At 43.6% G+C, this 19,579-nt stretch overlaps 1 protein-coding gene and 1 long non-coding RNA gene across 3 annotated transcripts in view; one reads left to right on the plus strand and one right to left on the minus strand.

Annotated features, from left to right (window-relative positions):
• Window positions 1–16,892, plus strand: part of COL4A2 (collagen type IV alpha 2 chain) — a 140,177-nt gene extending 123,285 nt beyond the window's left edge. For both annotated transcript variants that reach the window (XM_052705816.1, XM_052705815.1), the window contains 14 exons: window positions 311–374; window positions 750–824; window positions 1,420–1,527; window positions 2,477–2,584; window positions 4,047–4,118; window positions 4,470–4,595; window positions 6,089–6,205; window positions 7,684–7,845; window positions 7,977–8,075; window positions 8,641–8,787; window positions 9,358–9,474; window positions 10,253–10,444; window positions 10,745–11,031; window positions 14,400–16,892. In XM_052705816.1, the coding sequence (XP_052561776.1) occupies window positions 311–374; window positions 750–824; window positions 1,420–1,527; window positions 2,477–2,584; window positions 4,047–4,118; window positions 4,470–4,595; window positions 6,089–6,205; window positions 7,684–7,845; window positions 7,977–8,075; window positions 8,641–8,787; window positions 9,358–9,474; window positions 10,253–10,444; window positions 10,745–11,031; window positions 14,400–14,654 (1,929 nt within the window). In that variant the 3' untranslated portion in view covers window positions 14,655–16,892. The remainder of the gene's footprint in view (window positions 1–310; window positions 375–749; window positions 825–1,419; window positions 1,528–2,476; window positions 2,585–4,046; window positions 4,119–4,469; window positions 4,596–6,088; window positions 6,206–7,683; window positions 7,846–7,976; window positions 8,076–8,640; window positions 8,788–9,357; window positions 9,475–10,252; window positions 10,445–10,744; window positions 11,032–14,399) is intronic.
• On the minus strand, window positions 86–4,516 carry LOC128071622 (uncharacterized). The gene is made up of 2 exons (XR_008201919.1): window positions 4,449–4,516; window positions 86–513 (listed from the first exon to the last, which is right to left on the minus strand). It is a non-coding gene; the product is annotated as an uncharacterized LOC128071622 (long non-coding RNA).
• Window positions 16,893–19,579: the final 2,687 nt, after the last annotated feature.

Consider the following 19,579-nt stretch of genomic DNA (forward strand, 5'->3'; position numbering starts at 1 on the left):
TAGGGAGACCGTCTGTCATATATGTGCAATATGATGTTTTCCATTTCAAACCGAGACAGCAAACACAGCTTGTCACTTGGTTTGCGCTGGTTTGGGTTAACTGATTTCAGCCAAATTCAAAGCACAATGGAAACAAGCAAAAAACCCCAAACAAACAAACAAACAAACAAACAAACAAAAAACCAAAACACACAGAGCAAAACAAAAGGTAAATTTAATGTCCTTTTTTCAATATTTAAACTCTGCTGCTTGGAAGGTTGAATAAATCCTCATTCTTATTAACCAATAATTGTTTTCAATCATACAACAGGGAGATAAGGGTGCCCCAGGAAGTTCGGGTCATTTTGGTTCTCCTGGTTCCCATGGTGAAATTGGTGAGTTTGTTCTCTTATTTGAGCGTTCGTTCTGTTCATCAGCAATTAAGTGACTTGAAATTCTGTAGGATCTGGGAGGGTCTTCAGTCTTAATGAGTCCTTCTACAGTCTTAGAGTATGGTGTTGTAAACACACGAGGCTGTGAAAAGCTTAATACTGTTAATTTCATGCAAGATTAAAATAAAATTATGGCAGGGCATCAGTAGAGGGGCTACATTCTATGTTTTTCTTCCTTTAACTTATTTCTGTTTTTATCTAGACAGATAATAATTGCAGAATGTTGTCTTGGAAGTTGCAGTTCTTCAAAAATACAGGAAATGCTGCTGATTTTGGTTAAAGCTTTGCCACTCACTTGTTGTTTTTACCTTGAAATAGGTGAGCCGGGCGATACTATAAACTTACCAGGAATGCCAGGCCTTAAAGGGGAAGTTGGTGTGCCGGGTCTTACAGGTACTAATGTCACAGCTACTCTGGATGTCTCATTTTTCACAGATTAAATTCCACAGAGAAAAGGTGGGAGAGCTTAGCACGTGTTTTTGATGGCTGTTCAGCTCTTGAAGAGCTGCATCTTCACTCAATTGAAATAAATATGTGCTAAGTTTATCTCTTCAAATAAAATGACTGTTATGGCACTAAACTTCAATCACCAGCAGCTCTAGTAAAGCATCATAATGTATATATATATATATATTTTTACCATTGGTGGCAAAAGGAGCGATATCAGGGCAAAAAAGGGGGGATAGCAGAATTGGTTTTTGATTGAATTGGTTTCATCTCTGCACATTCTGCATATTTGAACATCAGATTTGTAATTCAAATAATCTGGAGATAACTGTTAAAAAAACAAATTTAATGACAGATTGGCCAAGGGTGCGGTAGAAGACCATTCATGCTCTCACGCTATGAAAGCACCCTGGCTTGAAGAATGTGTTTATGCAGCTAGAACAGGACTCATCAAGTAGCCAGCTTCACATTTAGCAAGTTAGTTTAGGATTATATAAAGATTACTGAGAGAATTTACTGCTTTTGTCATTTCTTTCTGCAGGCTTAAGAGGAGGCCCTGGACAAAAAGGCGAAGGAGGTGATCCTGGTTTACCTGGCATTGAAGGCCTCAAGGGCATACAGGGTGTACCTGGCTCCTTGGGACAGCAAGGTAAAATATTCTTCCCTTTTAACACTCCAAAGAATAAGACAGGATGAGAAAATAAAGGAAAAAACACTATTCACTCAAGAGAAAGTCCTTACGTTTTTAAAATGTTAATTATTCTGTAAGTTGGTAAAGAGCAATAAAAAGAATGTGGAACTCCCAGGAGAACTTGTTAAGAGGAAATTTCAAAAGATTAACTCTGGTTCACAGCAATGTTTCCTTTCTTATAACAGTCATATGCCCCGTCAAACTGTTGCACTGTTGGAGTACTTAGCTACAGTAATTCTCAATGCAACAAGGAGGTGGGCATTTCAACACTCTTTTCTGCCATAAATGCAATAAATATCCCACAGGACCCAGTTGGGAAGCCTTTGAGCCACTTTCCCTGGCTGAACATACAGGAATACACAGAAACCAAAGTCAGGTCTGGCTCAGGCTGGATCACAAACTTGTGGCCTAAGAGCGTGTCTCATTCCAGGATGATCATCAAGGTGCTCCTGCAGAGCAGTTGGTCCACATTTCCTACGTAATTATAGGGCATATGAATTCCATCCAAAATTGGAGCTGTGCTAGTAGGTACCTTACTGGGAAACAGCACTATTCTGCTCAGTCAAGGAGCCAAAATAGAGGGGGCAAATGGGGCAACTAAGGTGCACATAAGTGAAACTACCCATGGTAACTGCTAATTGAAGTCAGACAACCATTTTATGGAGTTTATTATATTCCTGAGGTTGTCATACCCTGAAATTTGCAATTAATTTGTTCTGTTACACCTTGCCTGTCTTCCCTTTTCTCTCTTTTGTCATTCACTTGGATGAAGGGTGCAGTGTCATACAAGTGATGCTGAGGACATAAGCTTTTATTCTGCTACCTGGGAGAATGAAGGTAGCCCAAGCCAGTGTTCTGTGCTGTTGGCTTCTAAGGTCACTCATGATGATATACCATTATCACCTAGGTTTGCCAGGACTGGTCGGCCCTCCAGGGCAGCAAGGAAGCCCTGGAACACCTGGATTCCAAGGAGAAAAAGGAACTCCTGGCTGGCCTGGCTTACCAGGACAAGCAGGTATTCATACAGCTTTGGCTACTCAGTCATTTCAGTGTGAGTAGTCGCTTTTATTCTTTGGGAGTGAAGAAGAAAGAGGGCTTTTTGCAATTCACAGTGGCAGAGCTCCTTCTAGTAAAAGTGTATTCCACAAGAAGTCCAGATGCATTGATGGGAACCTGTGTGGTTGGTTTTTAGTTCCTCGGTTCTGAAGGTCTGTTATCTGTTGAGCTCCCTTGAAGTTGCACTGGGGAAGGTTCAGGTTGGATGTTAGGAAAAAATTATTCGCAGACAGAGTGGTGAGGCAGTGACACAGGGTGCCCAGGGAGGTGGTGCAGTCACCACCCCTGGAGGTTTTCCAGAAAATGGTGGGTGTATGTCTGTGGGATGTGGTCAGGGGGCATGGTGGGGTGGGCTGAAAGTTGGACTAGATGATGTTGAAGCTCTTTTCCAAGCTTAATGATTCTATGATTGGAAACTCGCACTCAACCAAGAAAGCAGTTATCAAGAAATGTTTTCATTTATAATGAAGCTAAGAAAAAGAGTGGTGAGATAGAGTGTTAGAATATTGAAATGTGGCATTAGATGGCAAACAATAAATTTGTCTTCCATCATCAAAACCCACTTACTGATCTGACACATGGTTTTATGATTTGGGTGGCTTACATCCAACTTGAGACTCAGACAGAACTCTGCTATCAGCATACAGGTAATGGCTTAAAATGAAGCTGTATCACAGGATCTCATTGTCTGCCACCTGACTCCTTCGTATATGAAGTGAGCAGATTTTTCTCTACAAGTACAGCAGGAAATTGCCCTGATTTTAGTGAGATTCATCTATCTGAATCTGCGTCAAATCAAAGCCAGTAGAGTTATGGAGGCTGCCCTTATAAGCAATGAAGAGAGAGGCAGACAGTTATTCTTGTGAAGGTTTAATTGTCCTTCAGAGCTCTGACAATTGATTAAAGATACCCACTTTAACATCGTGCTTAACTTTTTGATAGACACAAATAAATGGGATAAATTTTACCTATAACCACAGTAGCAGCCATTAGACATTTTGTTAACTGTTGTTTGTGGTTTTTTTAATGACCCAGAGTGAATTTCTCCTGAAGATGGCTTCATTATAATTACATTTAGGTTGCACAATTATCCCATAATTGTCTTGGTTTGAGGACTTTTGAAAACATCAAATGGTTATTAGAAAGTTGCAGTCACAAGACTGGAACTAATGGCCTTCTACCAGACAGATTAGAGAGATTTTAAGTATCTCGTTGTCAGCTTATTGGATATTAATTAGATTTGCTAATAAAAAAAAAAGAATAATATATTACATAGTAAGCTTATTATAATTAATTAATTTGCATATAATATGTGTGAGCTTAACACAGAATCATATTTATTTAAGCACTTCCATTTTTTCATGAGGAATATATATGATCTTGTAGAAACTACTAAGATAATGAGTGTAATTTTAAAACAGGCTTACCTGGCTCAAGAGGAATCAGTGGACTGCATGGTTTACCAGGCACTAAGGGCTTACCAGGATCACCAGGTCAGTAAGACTTTCATTCTGCATATTGACAGGCACTGCATTGGGTTAGCTGCAAGTTTTGTCTGTGAGATCTTTGCAATGGGACTTTCCTTTTTTGTCCTCTAAAGCTCAATGTGAATTTGCCTTATCATTATGGACTCTGGCAAACAACCACTTACAGAGTACATGCTGAATTACAATACACCTTCATAATTTCTTTCCTTGAGTAAAGTTAAATCCTCATTATTTTCCTTTTCCATTAAGAGCCACTCCATGTAGTACATCCATACGCTCTCTACATATACGTGAGAATGCTGACTCGATTCTATGTGAGGAAACATTTCTTCTCACTTGTGAACAATTCCACAACAGGTCCAGATGGCTATGGCTCTGCAGGCTTCCCAGGTCCTGTGGGTGACAAAGGAGAAGCAGGAGAGCCGAGCAGAGTGGAGGGCAGCCAAGGCCCGCCGGGTCAGAAGGGAGACAGAGGTGTTCCAGGTCTGTATACTGCAGAATGGGATCCACTTATTATTTGTTCCATTAGCGGGTGTTACAGATGTCATGAAGTGCAATACAGCATAGACAGCTGCATAGGAGAGCTACAGAAGCAGTGCCCAATGTGGGGAAAGTCACTGTAGTTACTTCTTGGAAAGTTACACTGTAGCTTCTGCTTACTCAGACGTTACTCAGAAACAATGCACTGCCCAAAGCAGGACATGCTAACCCCTTCTGGATGGCCTGCATCCTTCCCCACAGCAGCAGCCCCCTTGCACTCCCACCAGAGCTCAGCACACTGCAGATGCCAGAGGCTGCTCTCAGCCACCAGCTCCCAAAATATTTTTAAAGAGGCTCCAGTTACACGAGCACTGTGGCTGTCCTCTTTCTTTCTTTTCATTGCAAAACATTCAATGTTTACCTTTCTCCTGAAAGCCTCACAGTCCGTTAATGTGTGATTTTCCTCCTGATACCTCCTGGACTCTATTTGCATGCACCATGTTTCACTTACACCATCGCCCTCGTGCCAGGTGAGCGTACAGCTTTCCAGCTCTGACCCACCTTGCTATAGCAGGCTGCAGTTACCTCAGTGCAGTGCACCACCAGTTCTTCTTCCATCAGGGAGTCTCCAGACCAATGCTATGGATGAAACAATTAACTACCATATCATTTAATAAGTTTTCCAGTTTTTTAACTCTAAAAGCACCAAGGACTGGCAGAGGCATAAAACTTTACTCCCTCTACTTGAACTGTTCAGTGGCTGTTCTTTGTATTCTGCTTTGTCCTTACTAACAGGATGCATATTCTTTAACACCATTCAGACATTTCATATCAAGCTCTGGAAGAAACAACTATTTGGCTTATTTTGTTTGTGCTTATCTGAATTAAATATTATTAGTTTGTTGTTTTGTTTTTTTTTTACATGACTAAACAAAGGGGGTTTTGTGGCTTCCTGGCAAGGAAGGATAATTTTGAACAAAAAGGTGAGGCAAATTTTTGGCCATTTAGCTCCTTCTAAGGCCATCTATTATCTTCTTTTGGGCCATTTAACATCTTCCACCTATAGAGAATTGTAATCAAACTTTTGGTTTCATTCGACCCTCCAGAAAAACAAAGTGTCTGTGATCCCTATTCAATAGGACACAGAGGAACAAAGGTGCTTTCTTGTCTGCTGCAATATACTCAGGATATCTCAAGTACTCCTTGTTTTGAAGTAATATTTAACCTGGCAGACACAATATTATTAGCATTCCACATAGCAAGATGTAATTAACTATCCAGAGAGCTTTGAAACACAACTAATGTTGAGGTTTTCTTTTTAAAACACCTCCACAGCATCATCTGAGGGGGAAAGAAAAGCAAAGATCAGTGGGAACTACAGGTGTTTCCACTTTGAAAATACAATCCTTTGCAGTTGGTGAAAAGTCAGTCTTTCTAATTGAAAGCGTCCATTTTCTTTGCAGTACAGTACTGATTATTTCCTCTCTTCTTTGCAGGAATCCAAGGACCCTTTGGCATTCCTGGGCAGGATGGACTTCCAGGCCCTCCTGGGATTTCCAATATATCAGGATATCCTGGTGATATAGGTTCACCAGGTCTAGATGGAGTGCCAGGTAATTCATGCGTTGTATCCATCAGGTAACAATAGGAGATTAAATACAAAATTAGCAACAGCAGTTTGTTTCAGTCTTTATTCAGTAAAGTATCTCTATTAAATACAACACTAAAGTGCATGTCTCAATGCTCCCTGAAAACAGAATGCTGGGATGCTCTCAGACAAAACCAGGAAGCAGATCTCTATGCCAAAGGCCATTCCTGGATACCCTGATGGAGGGACTTGTTGTTTCATGCAAACAGCGGATTTAATCAATCATCTAAAATTCTCTTAACAGCTTTTAGAAGCATTATGTTAATTTACTGCTTTAAAATCTTAGCCCTGTGCTGGAGTTGCAGATCTGCAGAACATTTTCTTAATTATTCCCAATTTTTTCCTATGTGAAATTATACAAGAAAGCATTATCTTTTCTCATCTCTAGAATTCCATGCTGTGAGCTTGCCTTTTTCACACATGAAAGAGTCAATCTGTGACTGTATATTTAGAAGCTGATAGCCCTTTTGCTTGTTGCAGTCATTTCAAACTTCAGTGCCACTGTGAAGCACTGGTAGCAGAAGTTGCAGGTGTATGTATACATCTCCATGTAGTATGTGGAAATTGAAATGTGAACTCAGCAAAAACTTAGAGCAGGCAGACTGTGAAACCAACAAAATACCTGGGTTTCCAAGTGTGAAGAATATGTTAGTTGGCCTGACTGCATACTGATTCCCACTCCCCAAGCAGTCATTTCATTAAAAAATCAGTAAAAGTAGGGAAGAGAGTGGGCTAGGAACAGGAAGATCACCTGCCAGCTGATGTGGAATAGCGTGGCCCTTTTACTTTGCCGTAAGCATCTTGCATTCATATCCACACATAACCCAGCTTCAACAGGCAGCATCAGAGAAGCTCCACTGAAAACCATTATTATTAAATTCTTTTTTCCCTGGAAACAAAGTCCATTTTTTCTCTTCTCAGGCAGCAGAGGTAGCAAACAGAAACCTGCCAAGTTTAGCTTCAGGCAATAGGTACTTCTGGAAAAAGCAGCTGTTGCCATAACTGCCAAGAGAGAGTGAAGCAGTTATTTGTATCCAGGTGTTCAGCTGAAGCACCAAAGTACATGGAACACCGAGTCCTTAGCATATTTACCACCTGGCACCAATTATGTATTCATGGATGTCTGATTTCTCTCTAGTTACTTGGGAAATTTAGGACAAAACAGGGAGGCACCCAGTGAAGTGGGGCATTTGCTGGGGCAGAGATAGCCCATCAAGGGCTGTGACAACACCATATTCTGCAGGAACTCTGTGCTCTAATTACTCTGCCACTGCCAGGCTGAGAGCAGGATGCAGATTAAGACTGATAGACAACTGAGCATGAACTCCCTGCTTAAATTAAGGAAATAAAGCCTGATGTGATACAATTAGCACCTCTACCTTCATCTGTGCCCAGGTATTTAGGCAGTCTAAACAGATTACAGCTTGAATGTGCTCTAAACAGGCTATCCAGGACTACATGGGCAGCCTGGAATACCAGCTCCACCGGGAAGCAAGGGAGAAAGTGGACGAGCAGGCGTGAGCGGACAAGCTGGTCCCAAAGGGACAAGAGGTGATCCTGGACTACAAGGGAGACCTGGGATTCCCGGTTATCCTGGACCAAAAGGTAAGGACAGGAGATGCTGATCATCTATAGAGGGGAACCCTCTATGCTACAACAGTTTGAGTGTCATGACTTCAGAATTCATGTGATCTGTGTTCAAATACAGTAATGTCACATGTCTTTTTGCATCAAAGGTCGTAAGGGTGAACAAGGTGTCATTGGCTTTATTGGCACAGTAGGATTTCCAGGTGATCTGGGACCCATCGGACCCAAGGGGGATAGAGGACTTACTGGTGAGTAATTACAATCAGATGTGTGACTAATTTCTAAACTTTCTAAACAGCAGCCACACAGTGCTGATGTAGGTGGCCCTGCCTTTATACCAGGTCATGACTCCAAAATCAGAGCCACTGTCAAGGGGAGAAAAAAAGATTTCTTTGTATACACTAATTCTGCAGAGTATACATACTGGTTGTTCAGAAATTTATACATCATTTATCTGTGTTTCCAGAAGCCCATAAAAAGATGATGCTCCACCTCAGAAAGCTGTTGGCTTTTGGGGGGGAAACTTCCCAGCTTCATATGTTGTAACTGAGGGGAGCACCATTCATTTCCTTCAGCTTATCTTTATGCTGCCCAATAAAAAACAATTCCCATCCTCATATATGTTCTCCTAATATAAAAACCATAAATCTTATAATGGAGGAAGTGTATTGCAGACACTTCAGAACAGTCCCTCTCTTGCATATGCAGCCAAGTAACACCAACACATCTGTGAATGAAAGCATATGAAGGCAAGTAAGCTTTTTTTTTATTTTTTTTTTAAATCAAACTGCTTTGTCTTGTTTCTTATCACAGGCTTTCAGGGCCCTCCAGGTTCTCCTGGGTTGCCGCCTCTTCCTCCAAGGCTGGTTGCTGAGCAAGGTTCACCAGGTCCCCGTGGAAGTACAGGACCTCAGGGAAGTCCAGGTGATACAGGACCTCAAGGTCCACCAGGAGAACCAGGTAGGAACTGTACACTTCGTTCCTCAACTCAGTTGCTGTGAATAGTGAGGCCACCAGTGCACTGCTTTGGTTGTCTTCAACTCAAAACCATATGATTCAGAAAGGAGAGTCAAACTTGGGCTTTTTGAAGCTAGAGTCCTGGCTTTCCTCTCCTTCCTAACACTCAGAACTTAAGCAGAACAGGAGAGAACTGTTGACGACATTGGCACAGCCAAAGCAACATCAAATATGGATACAGTCAGTTAAATCAAGACCAAAAGTCACTGAAAAACTCATCCTTGTGGGCATGCTTTTGATGCAGGAAATGTAGTGACACATACAGCAGATACAGCGCACCTCTTACTACTGGTCTCATTAGAAACACGTGGTGGTAACAAGAGTGAAAGATTAAGGTGGTGGGTGTCATGTAGTCTTGATCCTAGCAATCTTTTCCAATGAATTCACTGCTCTTTGAGCAGTAAGATCTTGCTCTCAGTGTAAACTGGTAAAACTGGCAGACAGGACTGAACACATGCAAATAGAGTACATGTTAACGGAGCAAGTCACTGTGCTCATCAATGTTGGTGCAAGGTTTCAGAGGCTTACCTGGAGAACCAGGACTCCAGGGCAGAGGTGGCATTCCAGCTCCTCCTGGATCCAGAGGTGAACAAGGAGCAATGGGGTTTCAAGGTCCAGTGGGATTTGAAGGTAAGAGATTCACACAGCATTTCTTCTCTCTTTCCCATTTCACTGCTTTAAATTATTCTGTAAGTATTATATCACTGGATGGGAGGAGGGAAGCTGGAGAAAGCTCATGTCTTCGCACATTCTTCACAGGGCACCACTAACTTGTAAAAAAGGACACATTGTTTTCTAAATAAGTTTTGATAGGTGTAGATGGCAGTCAACTCATGAGAGTAAGTTTTTGATCTGAGTGTATATATTGGTTTATTTCAGCACAGTGTTTTGCTAGCACTTAAACAATGTTTGAGTAGGTGATGCTTGGATAGATTATGTTTAAGGGATTGTATTTGTGAAAAAATACTTGTGTCTTTATCCAGTCAAAGAGCAGCAAGATTGCCACCTTAATAAGCCAAGTACAAAGAGCATAATTGTAGCCATATGAAGCAAATGCAAGCAATAGAAAAGCTTTTGGTTAATCTTAAACTAAGAAAATGTTGTGAGGAAACAGATCCTCATCTGTGTTGCACAAATCCTGCTGAAATCCATCAGAACTTTATCTGTGGCTTTCCCTGGCTCTGATAGTGAAATACACCATGTTAGGAACCAATGAGCCTGTTACAGCACCAATCTGCTTCAAAATCAGCTTTTCTAATCCTAGAGCTACAGCTTTTTAAACAATAACTTGCCATAAGAAGAGTTATCTTGCAATTAATCTTTGCTCATGGGCAGTTTAGCTGGAATATCAGTGAGCATTTGTGAGAACACAAACTGAATTGTGTTATTCTTCTCTCTTTCATCTAAGGCCAGCCAGGTCGCCCCGGTAGCCCCGGGCTGCCAGGCATGCCGGGTCGCAGCGTTAGCATCGGCTACCTGCTGGTGAAGCACAGCCAGTCTGACCAAGAGCCAATGTGCCCAATTGGCATGAACAAACTCTGGAGTGGCTACAGCCTCCTGTACTTCGAGGGACAAGAGAAAGCACACAACCAGGACCTAGGTACGTGCAGGTGTTGCTAGCAGCAGCCTCAACTCCATGCCACTGACTGAAAAGAAGAAAAAGAAATGGAACTTAGAGAAAGCTTGGATTTCAGTATGCAAGCTTAGGAAGCACCAAAAAGAGAAGATAAAAACTGTATGTCTCCATAGAGTGTCCCTGAGAGCTTGCAATTGTAAAGCGAGTGACATTATGGACTGCAAGGTTTTACTGACACTCACTTAGGAAAGGGCAGGAAAGTGAACACTTGCGTTCTGCAAGAATGATTGCCATAATTTCTTTTTTTTCTTTTTTTTTCAACAGGGCTGGCTGGCTCCTGCTTGGCTCGTTTCAGTACAATGCCATTCCTCTACTGTAACCCTGGGGATATTTGTTATTATGCAAATCGAAATGACAAATCCTACTGGCTCTCAACTACAGCACCTCTTCCAATGATGCCTGTGGCAGAAGAAGAAATTAGGCCATATATCAGCCGCTGCTCTGTGTGTGAGGCCCCAGCTGTGGCAATTGCTGTCCATAGCCAAGAAGCTTCTATTCCTCGCTGCCCCGAAGGCTGGCGCAGTTTGTGGATTGGATATTCCTTCCTTATGGTATTTGTTCTCCAGTGTCGCATTCTGTATGGCACTAGATTTTAAGCATGAGTCTTAGATGCTAGGAAGGCTGCTCTGTCTTAGATTCAGTAACATCAGAACGATGCTTCATCCTGAGGACCTGGGGAGCAACGAAAGTCATTCCTAGGAAGCAAAAATGAGAAGCAAAATTCCTGTGAATTGCAGAGAAAATGGCTAGAATAGTAATTTGGAGTCCTTTGTCAGAATAGTGTCTGGAGTCTTTATGTGCAAAAAGTGTTTGAGAGCAGAACACCGGGACAGCTGTGGCTTAGAAGGTACAGCCATGCTGAGGTGCAACCAAAGCCTACAAAGCATTTTCACAGCTAGAAAAAGAATCAGGGACGTACCTCACTATTAAGAAGCTGATCTGGAGGAAAAACAAGATAAATCTCCTTCTTTTGGATACTGAAAATCGTTGCTATTTAGAGTTAGATGCAAAAATGTTACACTTAGTCTGGAAAGAGAGAGAGTCTCCTGTTGCTTTAAAAGTTAATCATCAATGTATTCCCCCTAAGCAGCTGAGGCCCCTCGTTGTGATGGCGGCTGCAGCTCCTCACAGGGAGCGGAGGGGCAGCGCTGAGCTCTGCTCTGTGTGACAGCGACAGGGCTGAGGGAACGGCATGGAGCTGTCAGGGGAGGGCAGCTGGGGGTCAGGGAAAGGGGCTGCAGCACAGCGCCGTGGGCATGGAGCGGGATGCACAGGGCTGTGGGCACGGAGCCCAGTGCCGGAGTGCAAGGAGCCATGTTGTTAAGGCGGGAAAAACAGAATAAGATTCATTTGGCAGAAATCATCACAGAATATCACTAGTTAATCTTTTCCACAAATTATTTGCTTTTCAAAAGTTTCAGTTTTTCTTTTTTATGAAAAAAGGGAAAAAAAGGAAATTTGATATTTTTCACTTAGTTATAGAAAAAAGATTTGAGAAAAGGCAGATCAGGATTTTTACAAGCCTTATATTTGACCTTTCTCTTGCTTCTTGGAAAAGCCCTTGATAGCAATCTCATAGTTCCTTCCCAGGAATGCCAAGGATTAATTGTTTGTAAAGGTAAACATTCAGCATTGTTAAGGGCAAAGCTGTCACCTTAGCAAGAAGCTTTTGCCAGGACAAAGTCTGCCAGCACCACAGAACATACAGTGAGAAGTGTTTTAGAAGAGTCAAATCTTCAGTTTCCCATCTAATACTCCAAGCAACTGAAGTATTTGTCATACATATTTTTTTGCTTCTCATGCAGCTGTTGAAAGAGAAGGGAAACAGGCTTCTGGTTATTTCAGGCTACATATTGTTTTACTGCCTTGGTTGAAATTTGTCACCTCCTTCCCTTGGCGCAATCATGAAGGAGTCACCATGGACTCCTGCCCAAGCAGCCTTGGAGATTGGTAAGATTTCATGTGGAAAGGGCACACAGCTGTAGTGCTTCCTGGAAAGGTGTAACCCTTGCAGAGGGACAGGAAGCCCTGGCCAGAGAAAAGGAAGCTGTTAGAGATGCAGAGTTGGTGTACACTGAGCATAGGAATATCACAGTCCTTGTCCTGAGGTTGCCAAGCAGGACTGCTCCCAACCCAGTACTTGGAGAACACATGCGATTTTTTTCTGGCTGCTTTGTAGATCCAGCTGCAGAGGTCTCAAAGCTGTGAATCATAGAATTGCTCAGGTTAGAAAAGACCTTAAAGATCATGGAGTCCAACCACAAGCTAACCATCCTACCCTAACTCTAACAACCCTCCAATAAATCATGTCCCTGAGCACCACATCCAATGGTTTTTAAACACATCCAGGGATGGTGACTCCACCACCTCCCTGGGGAGCCAATTCCAGTGCTTAACAGCCCTTTCTGCAAAAAAGTTTTTGCTGATATCCATTGTAACCTTACCTTGGCACAACTTGAGGCCATTTCCCCTCGTCCTGTCACCTGTCACCAGTGAGAAGAGACCAGCCCCGCTCTCTCTGTAAGCACCTTTCAGATACTGGAAGAGAGCAGTAAGGTCTCCCCTCAGCCTCTTTTTCCCCAGACTGAACAGCCCCAGTTCCTTCAATCTCTCCTCGTAGGCCATATTCTCCAAGCCCTTCAGCAGCCTTGTTGCCCTTCTTTGGACCTGCTCCAGCACCTCAGTGTCCTTTCTGTACTGAGGTGCCCAAAACTGAACACAGTACTTGAGGTGAGGCCTCACCAGTGCCGAGTTCAGTCCTTCTACTTACCAACTTTGTTTATCTAGAGGGATGCTAGAACAGTTTCACTCTGAAGCTTTACAGCTTAGTACATCATCTTGCGATTTGTAACACAGCCCACGTGTTGTGCTTAAAAGAATAAATAAATCTAAAACCTCAGCAACATGCAGCCCTGCCCACAGCTCAGACTCCTTCGCTCCACTCCAAGGTGGCCACTTGTCTTCCTTGTGGATATGAACACAGTGGGCCTCTGAGTGTAAACCAAGGCAGTAATGTTACAAAAGTTAGGCGCTTTTATAATACAGTGCTTATTAAAACATGAGCAGGCAAACATACATACCCAGCAGATTTCTTCCTACGTTTACAGAACTATTTAGCAAGTGTATTTTCCATCTGCTTTCATTTATATTGCAAATTCCTTCCGTTTTTAAGAGAAAATTAAACTCTGTCACTTCTGTAGCTGTAAGCCCTCAGGCAGACCAGGAGCGCCTGTTTGGTCAGAGATTCCTTTGACAGAACACAAGTAACATTAGCTTGTTACTCCTGTCTGCGTCAAAGGTAGCAGCTGAGTGGTTTCAGATGCATAAGCTTGGTGCAATTTGCAGTTTATGAAATTCTGATAGAGGGAAGCTAGTTATTTGTATAGAAGCCAAATCTTTGTATCCATAGACTTCTTATAGGCTATGTGAAATAAATAAGACTTTATAATGAGGAAAATTCAGGTTAGATATATGGAAAAACATCCTTCTCAGTGAGAAAAAAACAGAAGAACAGGGTTGCCCATAGAGGTGGTGAAAAATCCATTCTCAGATATCTCAACAACTTGTCTGTGCCTTGGAACAACCCAGTGCAACTTTGAAGCTGCTCAAAGCAGCTTTGAGCAGAGGACTGGCTGAAGTGACGCTGAAAGGGCCCTTCATGATTCCTCATTTATAAGATTTGCAACAGGGAGAATCCTAACTCTAGAAAAGATGTTTGTCAGAAATGGCATCAACGCTTGAGATAGTTCCTTAGTATAAAGCATCGCCAAACGCTTAATCTTACACAGCTGCAGGATCAGTCGCTCTGGGTTTAAGAATTAGGAGCACTTCTAGTGCTTCTCCTGTCTTCCCATGCATAATGTGTTGATGGCATTGTCTGAGGTTGTGCTCTGAACGTTGCCCTCCTTGTCTCCTTTAGCACACTGCAGCCGGTGATGAAGGTGGAGGACAGTCGCTGGTCTCTCCTGGGAGCTGCCTGGAAGATTTCAGGGCTACTCCTTTCATCGAGTGCAATGGGGCACGTGGAACCTGTCATTACTTTGCCAATAAGTACAGCTTCTGGCTCACTACGATTGACCAGCCCTTCCAAAGCAAGCCCTCGGCAGATACACTCAAGGCAGGACTCATCCGAAGCCATATCAGCAGATGTCAAGTCTGTATGAAAAATTTATAGAAGCCTTTCATAGTGTAAGGAACCTGCTTACCATCTAGTACTTGTACAGTGAAACTTTCTAGGATGTTTAGACATTTGAATAAATCATGTTGGTGCTTTTTTAACTTATTACCTCAAAAGCGGAACGGAAAGATGATGTTTAAGTGTATAAAAGCAAAACAAGCGTAACACAAATTAACACACAGACCTAGTGCTGTGTTCTGCTATACAGTGCATATATATGTTTTTGCTAGTCTAACAGATGTTGCAAATACTCACGCCTTTGAAGCACAAAAAACTTCAGAAATAAAAGCTTACCGTGGTCAGATACCCACTGCATTTACTTTGATATATACATCTCTTCTATTATGGTATTTGTCACGACGCTAAACACTAACAGCTACAATTCAAACCATTAACACATCGTGATCATGCTGAGTGTTAAAGCCTTGCAAAATTTTGACACTGTACAGTGGAAGGTGCTTACATCCACCGTTAAAATCCATGACTGTTTTATGATCAGGCATCTCAAACACACTCAGAGCAATCAGCTTTTCATTGTATCTGTGGGGTTTTTTTAAGGCTCACCATTTCCTAGCACTTTGTCACTAAAAATAGAGAAGCCCACAATTGAGTGACCACAAAATGCTATCTTTTCCTATGTTGGTTAGGGGACTATATGGTAATCATCAGCATATTGTTTTACAAGTCTGGCCATTTTTTTCTGGATGTGCTCCAGACACTGCTCTCAGACACAGGATTTGAATGTTGGGTGCTCCCCAATGGAGCCAGGAGTTGGACTCAGTGATCACAGAATCACAGAATGGCCAGGGTTGGAAGGGACCTCAAGGATCATGAAGCTCCAACCTCTCCATTTAACCAGGCTGCCCCGGGCCCCATCCAATCTGGCCTGGAGCACCTCCAGGGATGGGGCATCCACAACCTCTCTGGGCAGCCTGTTCCAGCACCTCACCACTCTCTCTGTAAAGAATTTCCCCATAGCATCCAACCTAAATCTTCCCTCCCTCAACTTGAAACCATTTCCCCTTGTCCTGCTGTTATCACCCTTTCAAAGAGTTGATTCCCCTCCTGTTTGTAGGCTCCCTTTAGGTACTGAAGGGCTGCAATGAGGTCACCCTGCAGCCTTCTTTTCTCCAGGCTGAACAAGCCCAGCTCCCTCAGCCTGTCCTCATAGGGGAGGTGCTCCAGTCCCCTGATCATCCTAGTGGCTCTCCTCTGGACCCTCTCAGCAGCTCTCTGTCTTTCTTGTACTGGGGGTTCCAGACCTGCACACAGTACTCCAGATGGGGCCTCACAAGAGCAGAGTAGAGAGGGACAATCACCTCCCTGTATCTGCCGGCCAGTTTGGAGCCCATTTGCTTTCCGAGCTGCAAGAGCACACTGCTGGCTCATGCTAAATTTTTCATCCACCAGGACTCCCAGGTTGTCTGCAGGGCTGCTCTCAAGGGCTGCTCCTTCCAGTCTGTATAAACGCCTGGGATTCCTCTGGCCCAAGTTCAAAACCTTGCACTTTGCTATGCTGATCCTCATTAGGTTCACCCAGGCCCACCCTTCAAGTCTGTTGAGGTCCCTTTGAATGGCATTCCTTCCTTCCACCATGTCAAACGCACCACCATGTCAATGTGATCCTTGTGGTTCCCTTCCAACTCAGGATATTCCATGGTGCTGTGATTACAAAGGTCCTCTGTGTTGTGGGCATTCACCTGTGTGATGCTACTCACAGCAGCACCGAGTGGTTTTGAATTGCAGCTCTTCCCTTCTGAAAGCAGCCACAGGTAGTGACTGTGTGCTGCTGCAGCAGCAGTTGCACGTAGGAGGCTTTCCAGGTCAGCTTACGGCTTGATGCCACATCACCTCCAAAGCTGGAGCCCATGCTTATGAAAACAAAGGGGAAGGAAGCATGGCATTTATTTGGCACCATCTCTTCCCATGAAGAACTGTGTCATTGCATGCCAGGTTTGGGAAATCCCCAGATAGGCAGCTCTTCCCTTCTAGAGAAGAAAGCAATTTAATCCAGTTGCCTGTCGTTGCTGCAGGAGAAGGGGGGGAAGAATCAGTTGCAAATTATTCTCTTCCTCCTGGCAAAGTCTGGTTATATATTCCCAAACACCAAAAACTGAAATCAAAGAGAAAAATAATTGCTGATATCAAAGTCACTGGTTCACTCCTGCTTCGGGTGCTTATTGGCTTTTGTAATTACATTCCATCCTCACTGTGTCATAAATAAATGGGTTTTTTTATACACCTTTATTTGTTGATTATTTCCATTTTTTAGCAGGTTTTGTTGTTGTTGTTTTCCTAAAATAAAATGCATATGGACGGCTCTTTTGAATTGCTTTGTATCTAAGGCAATAAAAAAGCAGAGGCACTGCTATGAAGAGCCTTCCTGAAATTCAAACTCTTCAACCAGGAATACACTTTGAGGCACTTAAATCCTTCCGAGAGGAAACCTGCAGTTCAGGAGCTGCTCTTTTAGGCTGACGTGGTGATATTTCACCTGTTGTCACAAAGGGAAATTTTAAGTCAATAAATGGTGATGCAGCAAATTAAAGCTAGGTATTATTCATGTTCACCAATGTCCAGGACACCAACACTGACCAACTTTGACAAGTGTTACCTCTGCAAAAATGTGAAGTGCAAGTGAAGGTGAAGTTCTCAGCCAGCAGGGTTTCTGGCCTACATTAGTTGTGCATGTAATTACATAGATCCACAAGCAGAGAATTTCCCTGTGCTTGAAATCAGCTCACTGATCGTACTGGAGCGATGAAGGGCAGGCTCCAAACAAACCAAATCTGCCACTGTTTCTTTCAGCTAAACCAAATCCCTAGAATTGCAAACGCTGCCATCCGCGTCAGCCAAATCTGTTCCACATTTACCCGTCCTTTCAGATTGCACACAGCAGTGACAGACACCTGAGAGTCATCAATTTGCCTCTTCCAGATCTTTCCAGACAGACATACTTGTGGGACAACCGGACATTACATCACTGAGGGTTTTTACAGTTTGCAATGCCTGTAGTGCAGCAGCTGAAAGGTTTTACGAGAATTCGAGTTGAGGTTATACAAACCAGTGACAACTATTGTGTCAGCAGCAACAGCTGAGCACTCAAGACTTCAATGACTGATGCATTGCCTAATCTTCTTTTGCAGCTAGTTCATTTTGAGGAATTCAGCAGACGGGTCCTTCTCCAAAAGTTGCGTTTCCTCTCTTGTTTCTGACTCGCAAGCTGTTTGCCCAGCATTGAACAGCAGAACGGTATGAGTCAAAACGTGGGCATGGGTCAAGAAACAAGGAGGTGGAAAAAAATCATGCCATTTATGTGCAAAGTTTCATGTTCTGTTTGCGTATGTCATGTGCTTCAGATCCACACACCGTTTAGAAACTTAGCGTTCTAAACATAGCACTTTTGTTTCCTAAGCTTCTGCTGTTTGAAAATCCCTTGAAGTGGAGCACGCTGCTGAGTGTGGAGAAAGGTCAGCAAAGATACAACCCCTTCCTCTGGCAGCAGAGCACTGCTGCACCAGCACAGCCAGAGTAAAATCAATGCAACTCGACCAGGTGACACCAATGCTTTTCTCACTGTATCAACCAACTCTGCCAAGTACACTGCATGACTGGGCTTGTCCAAGGCAGCTGGAAATAGAACAGCGGCAAGGCACAGCAGCAGGCATGCCCCTGTAACGGGCAGTATCCAATTGCTGCCAGCAGGCAGGGTGCACGCTCACCCCTTTATGGGTTTGGCTGCACCTTATCTGGGCAACAGACTGCAGCCCTACCCCTGCCTCGCTCCAGCGTGAGGTTGCTCACTTGCACTGCTTTCAGCCTGAATATTGTTGGGCTTTCCACTGTGACATGGAGAAAGCCATGGCCAAGCCAAAGCAGACAGGCAGCCCAGCCTTGGCTGCAGACCCACCACTGCCTGTCCCATGCAGACCTACCCCTCAGGTGGCAGCCTGGCTCAGCTGGTACAGGCAGGCCCATGGCTCATGATCACCTGGTGTCACCAAAAACAGTATCTGCTTTGCTGTCTGCATGCTGCATGTAATCTAGACAAACATAACATGGAAAAGAGGGAAAAATAAGTACTTGGAAAATGAGTTTCCTTATCTGCAACAGGGCAGGCAGTGCTCCACACAACAGTGGCAACTCTTATGCAGAGGCATACCCATGCACAGCCATACCCATGCACAGCCATGAAAGGCCCGAGTCGAGACCATGCACTGGAATTGTTAATGAGAAAAGCAGCTTTGGGAGGGCAGGGTAATACACAACACTTGGCAGGACACAGAAGAGCTGGCATTAAGGAGGGACACAGCCAAGACGTGCCCAAAGGGCACAGCCACGTACTGCCTCAGCACTCAGGGGATTGGAATTTTGACTGACTGGAGAGCTCAGCCTCTACTTGCCTGGTGTCAAAAATCTCCCTGTGCAGCTTCCACCCATCACCACAAGCCATGGCGCCCACTGCAGCCTCCATGCTGGTGGCATCCCCAGCTCACTGCAACTGCAGAACCCCAAATCGTGTCAGGACAGCAGCTCTCCTGCACCATTTTCACCTTCCTGAAGCAGTTGCTTTTTTCTACATGACCAGGTGTTAGCTGGGGAGGTTATTAAGACGAGAAAAAGCAGGACACGTGTGCATCAACACTGTGCTGTCAAATGGAGCTCAGCTGTAGCAGAGCTTAAGTTACTAATTAAAAAAAAAAAGAAAACCTACATCAAGTCCCATAAACCTTCAAGTTTTGCTTGAATGTGACTTCAGAAAGCAGCAAAGAAATGGGGCCAGCATGCAGTCTGAACAACCCAGATTCCCTCCTGAGCTCTTACCAATAGCCTCCATGTACTGCTGGGTCTCCTGGGTCCTGCTATGCACTCCCTTGTCCCCCATTGCTGGCAAAGCAAAACCATAAACAGTATATTCCACA

This window comes from Tympanuchus pallidicinctus, unplaced genomic scaffold (genome assembly GCF_026119805.1).
Source record: "Tympanuchus pallidicinctus isolate F22 unplaced genomic scaffold, pur_lepc_1.0 scaffold6, whole genome shotgun sequence".
NCBI lineage: Eukaryota > Metazoa > Chordata > Aves > Galliformes > Phasianidae > Tympanuchus > Tympanuchus pallidicinctus.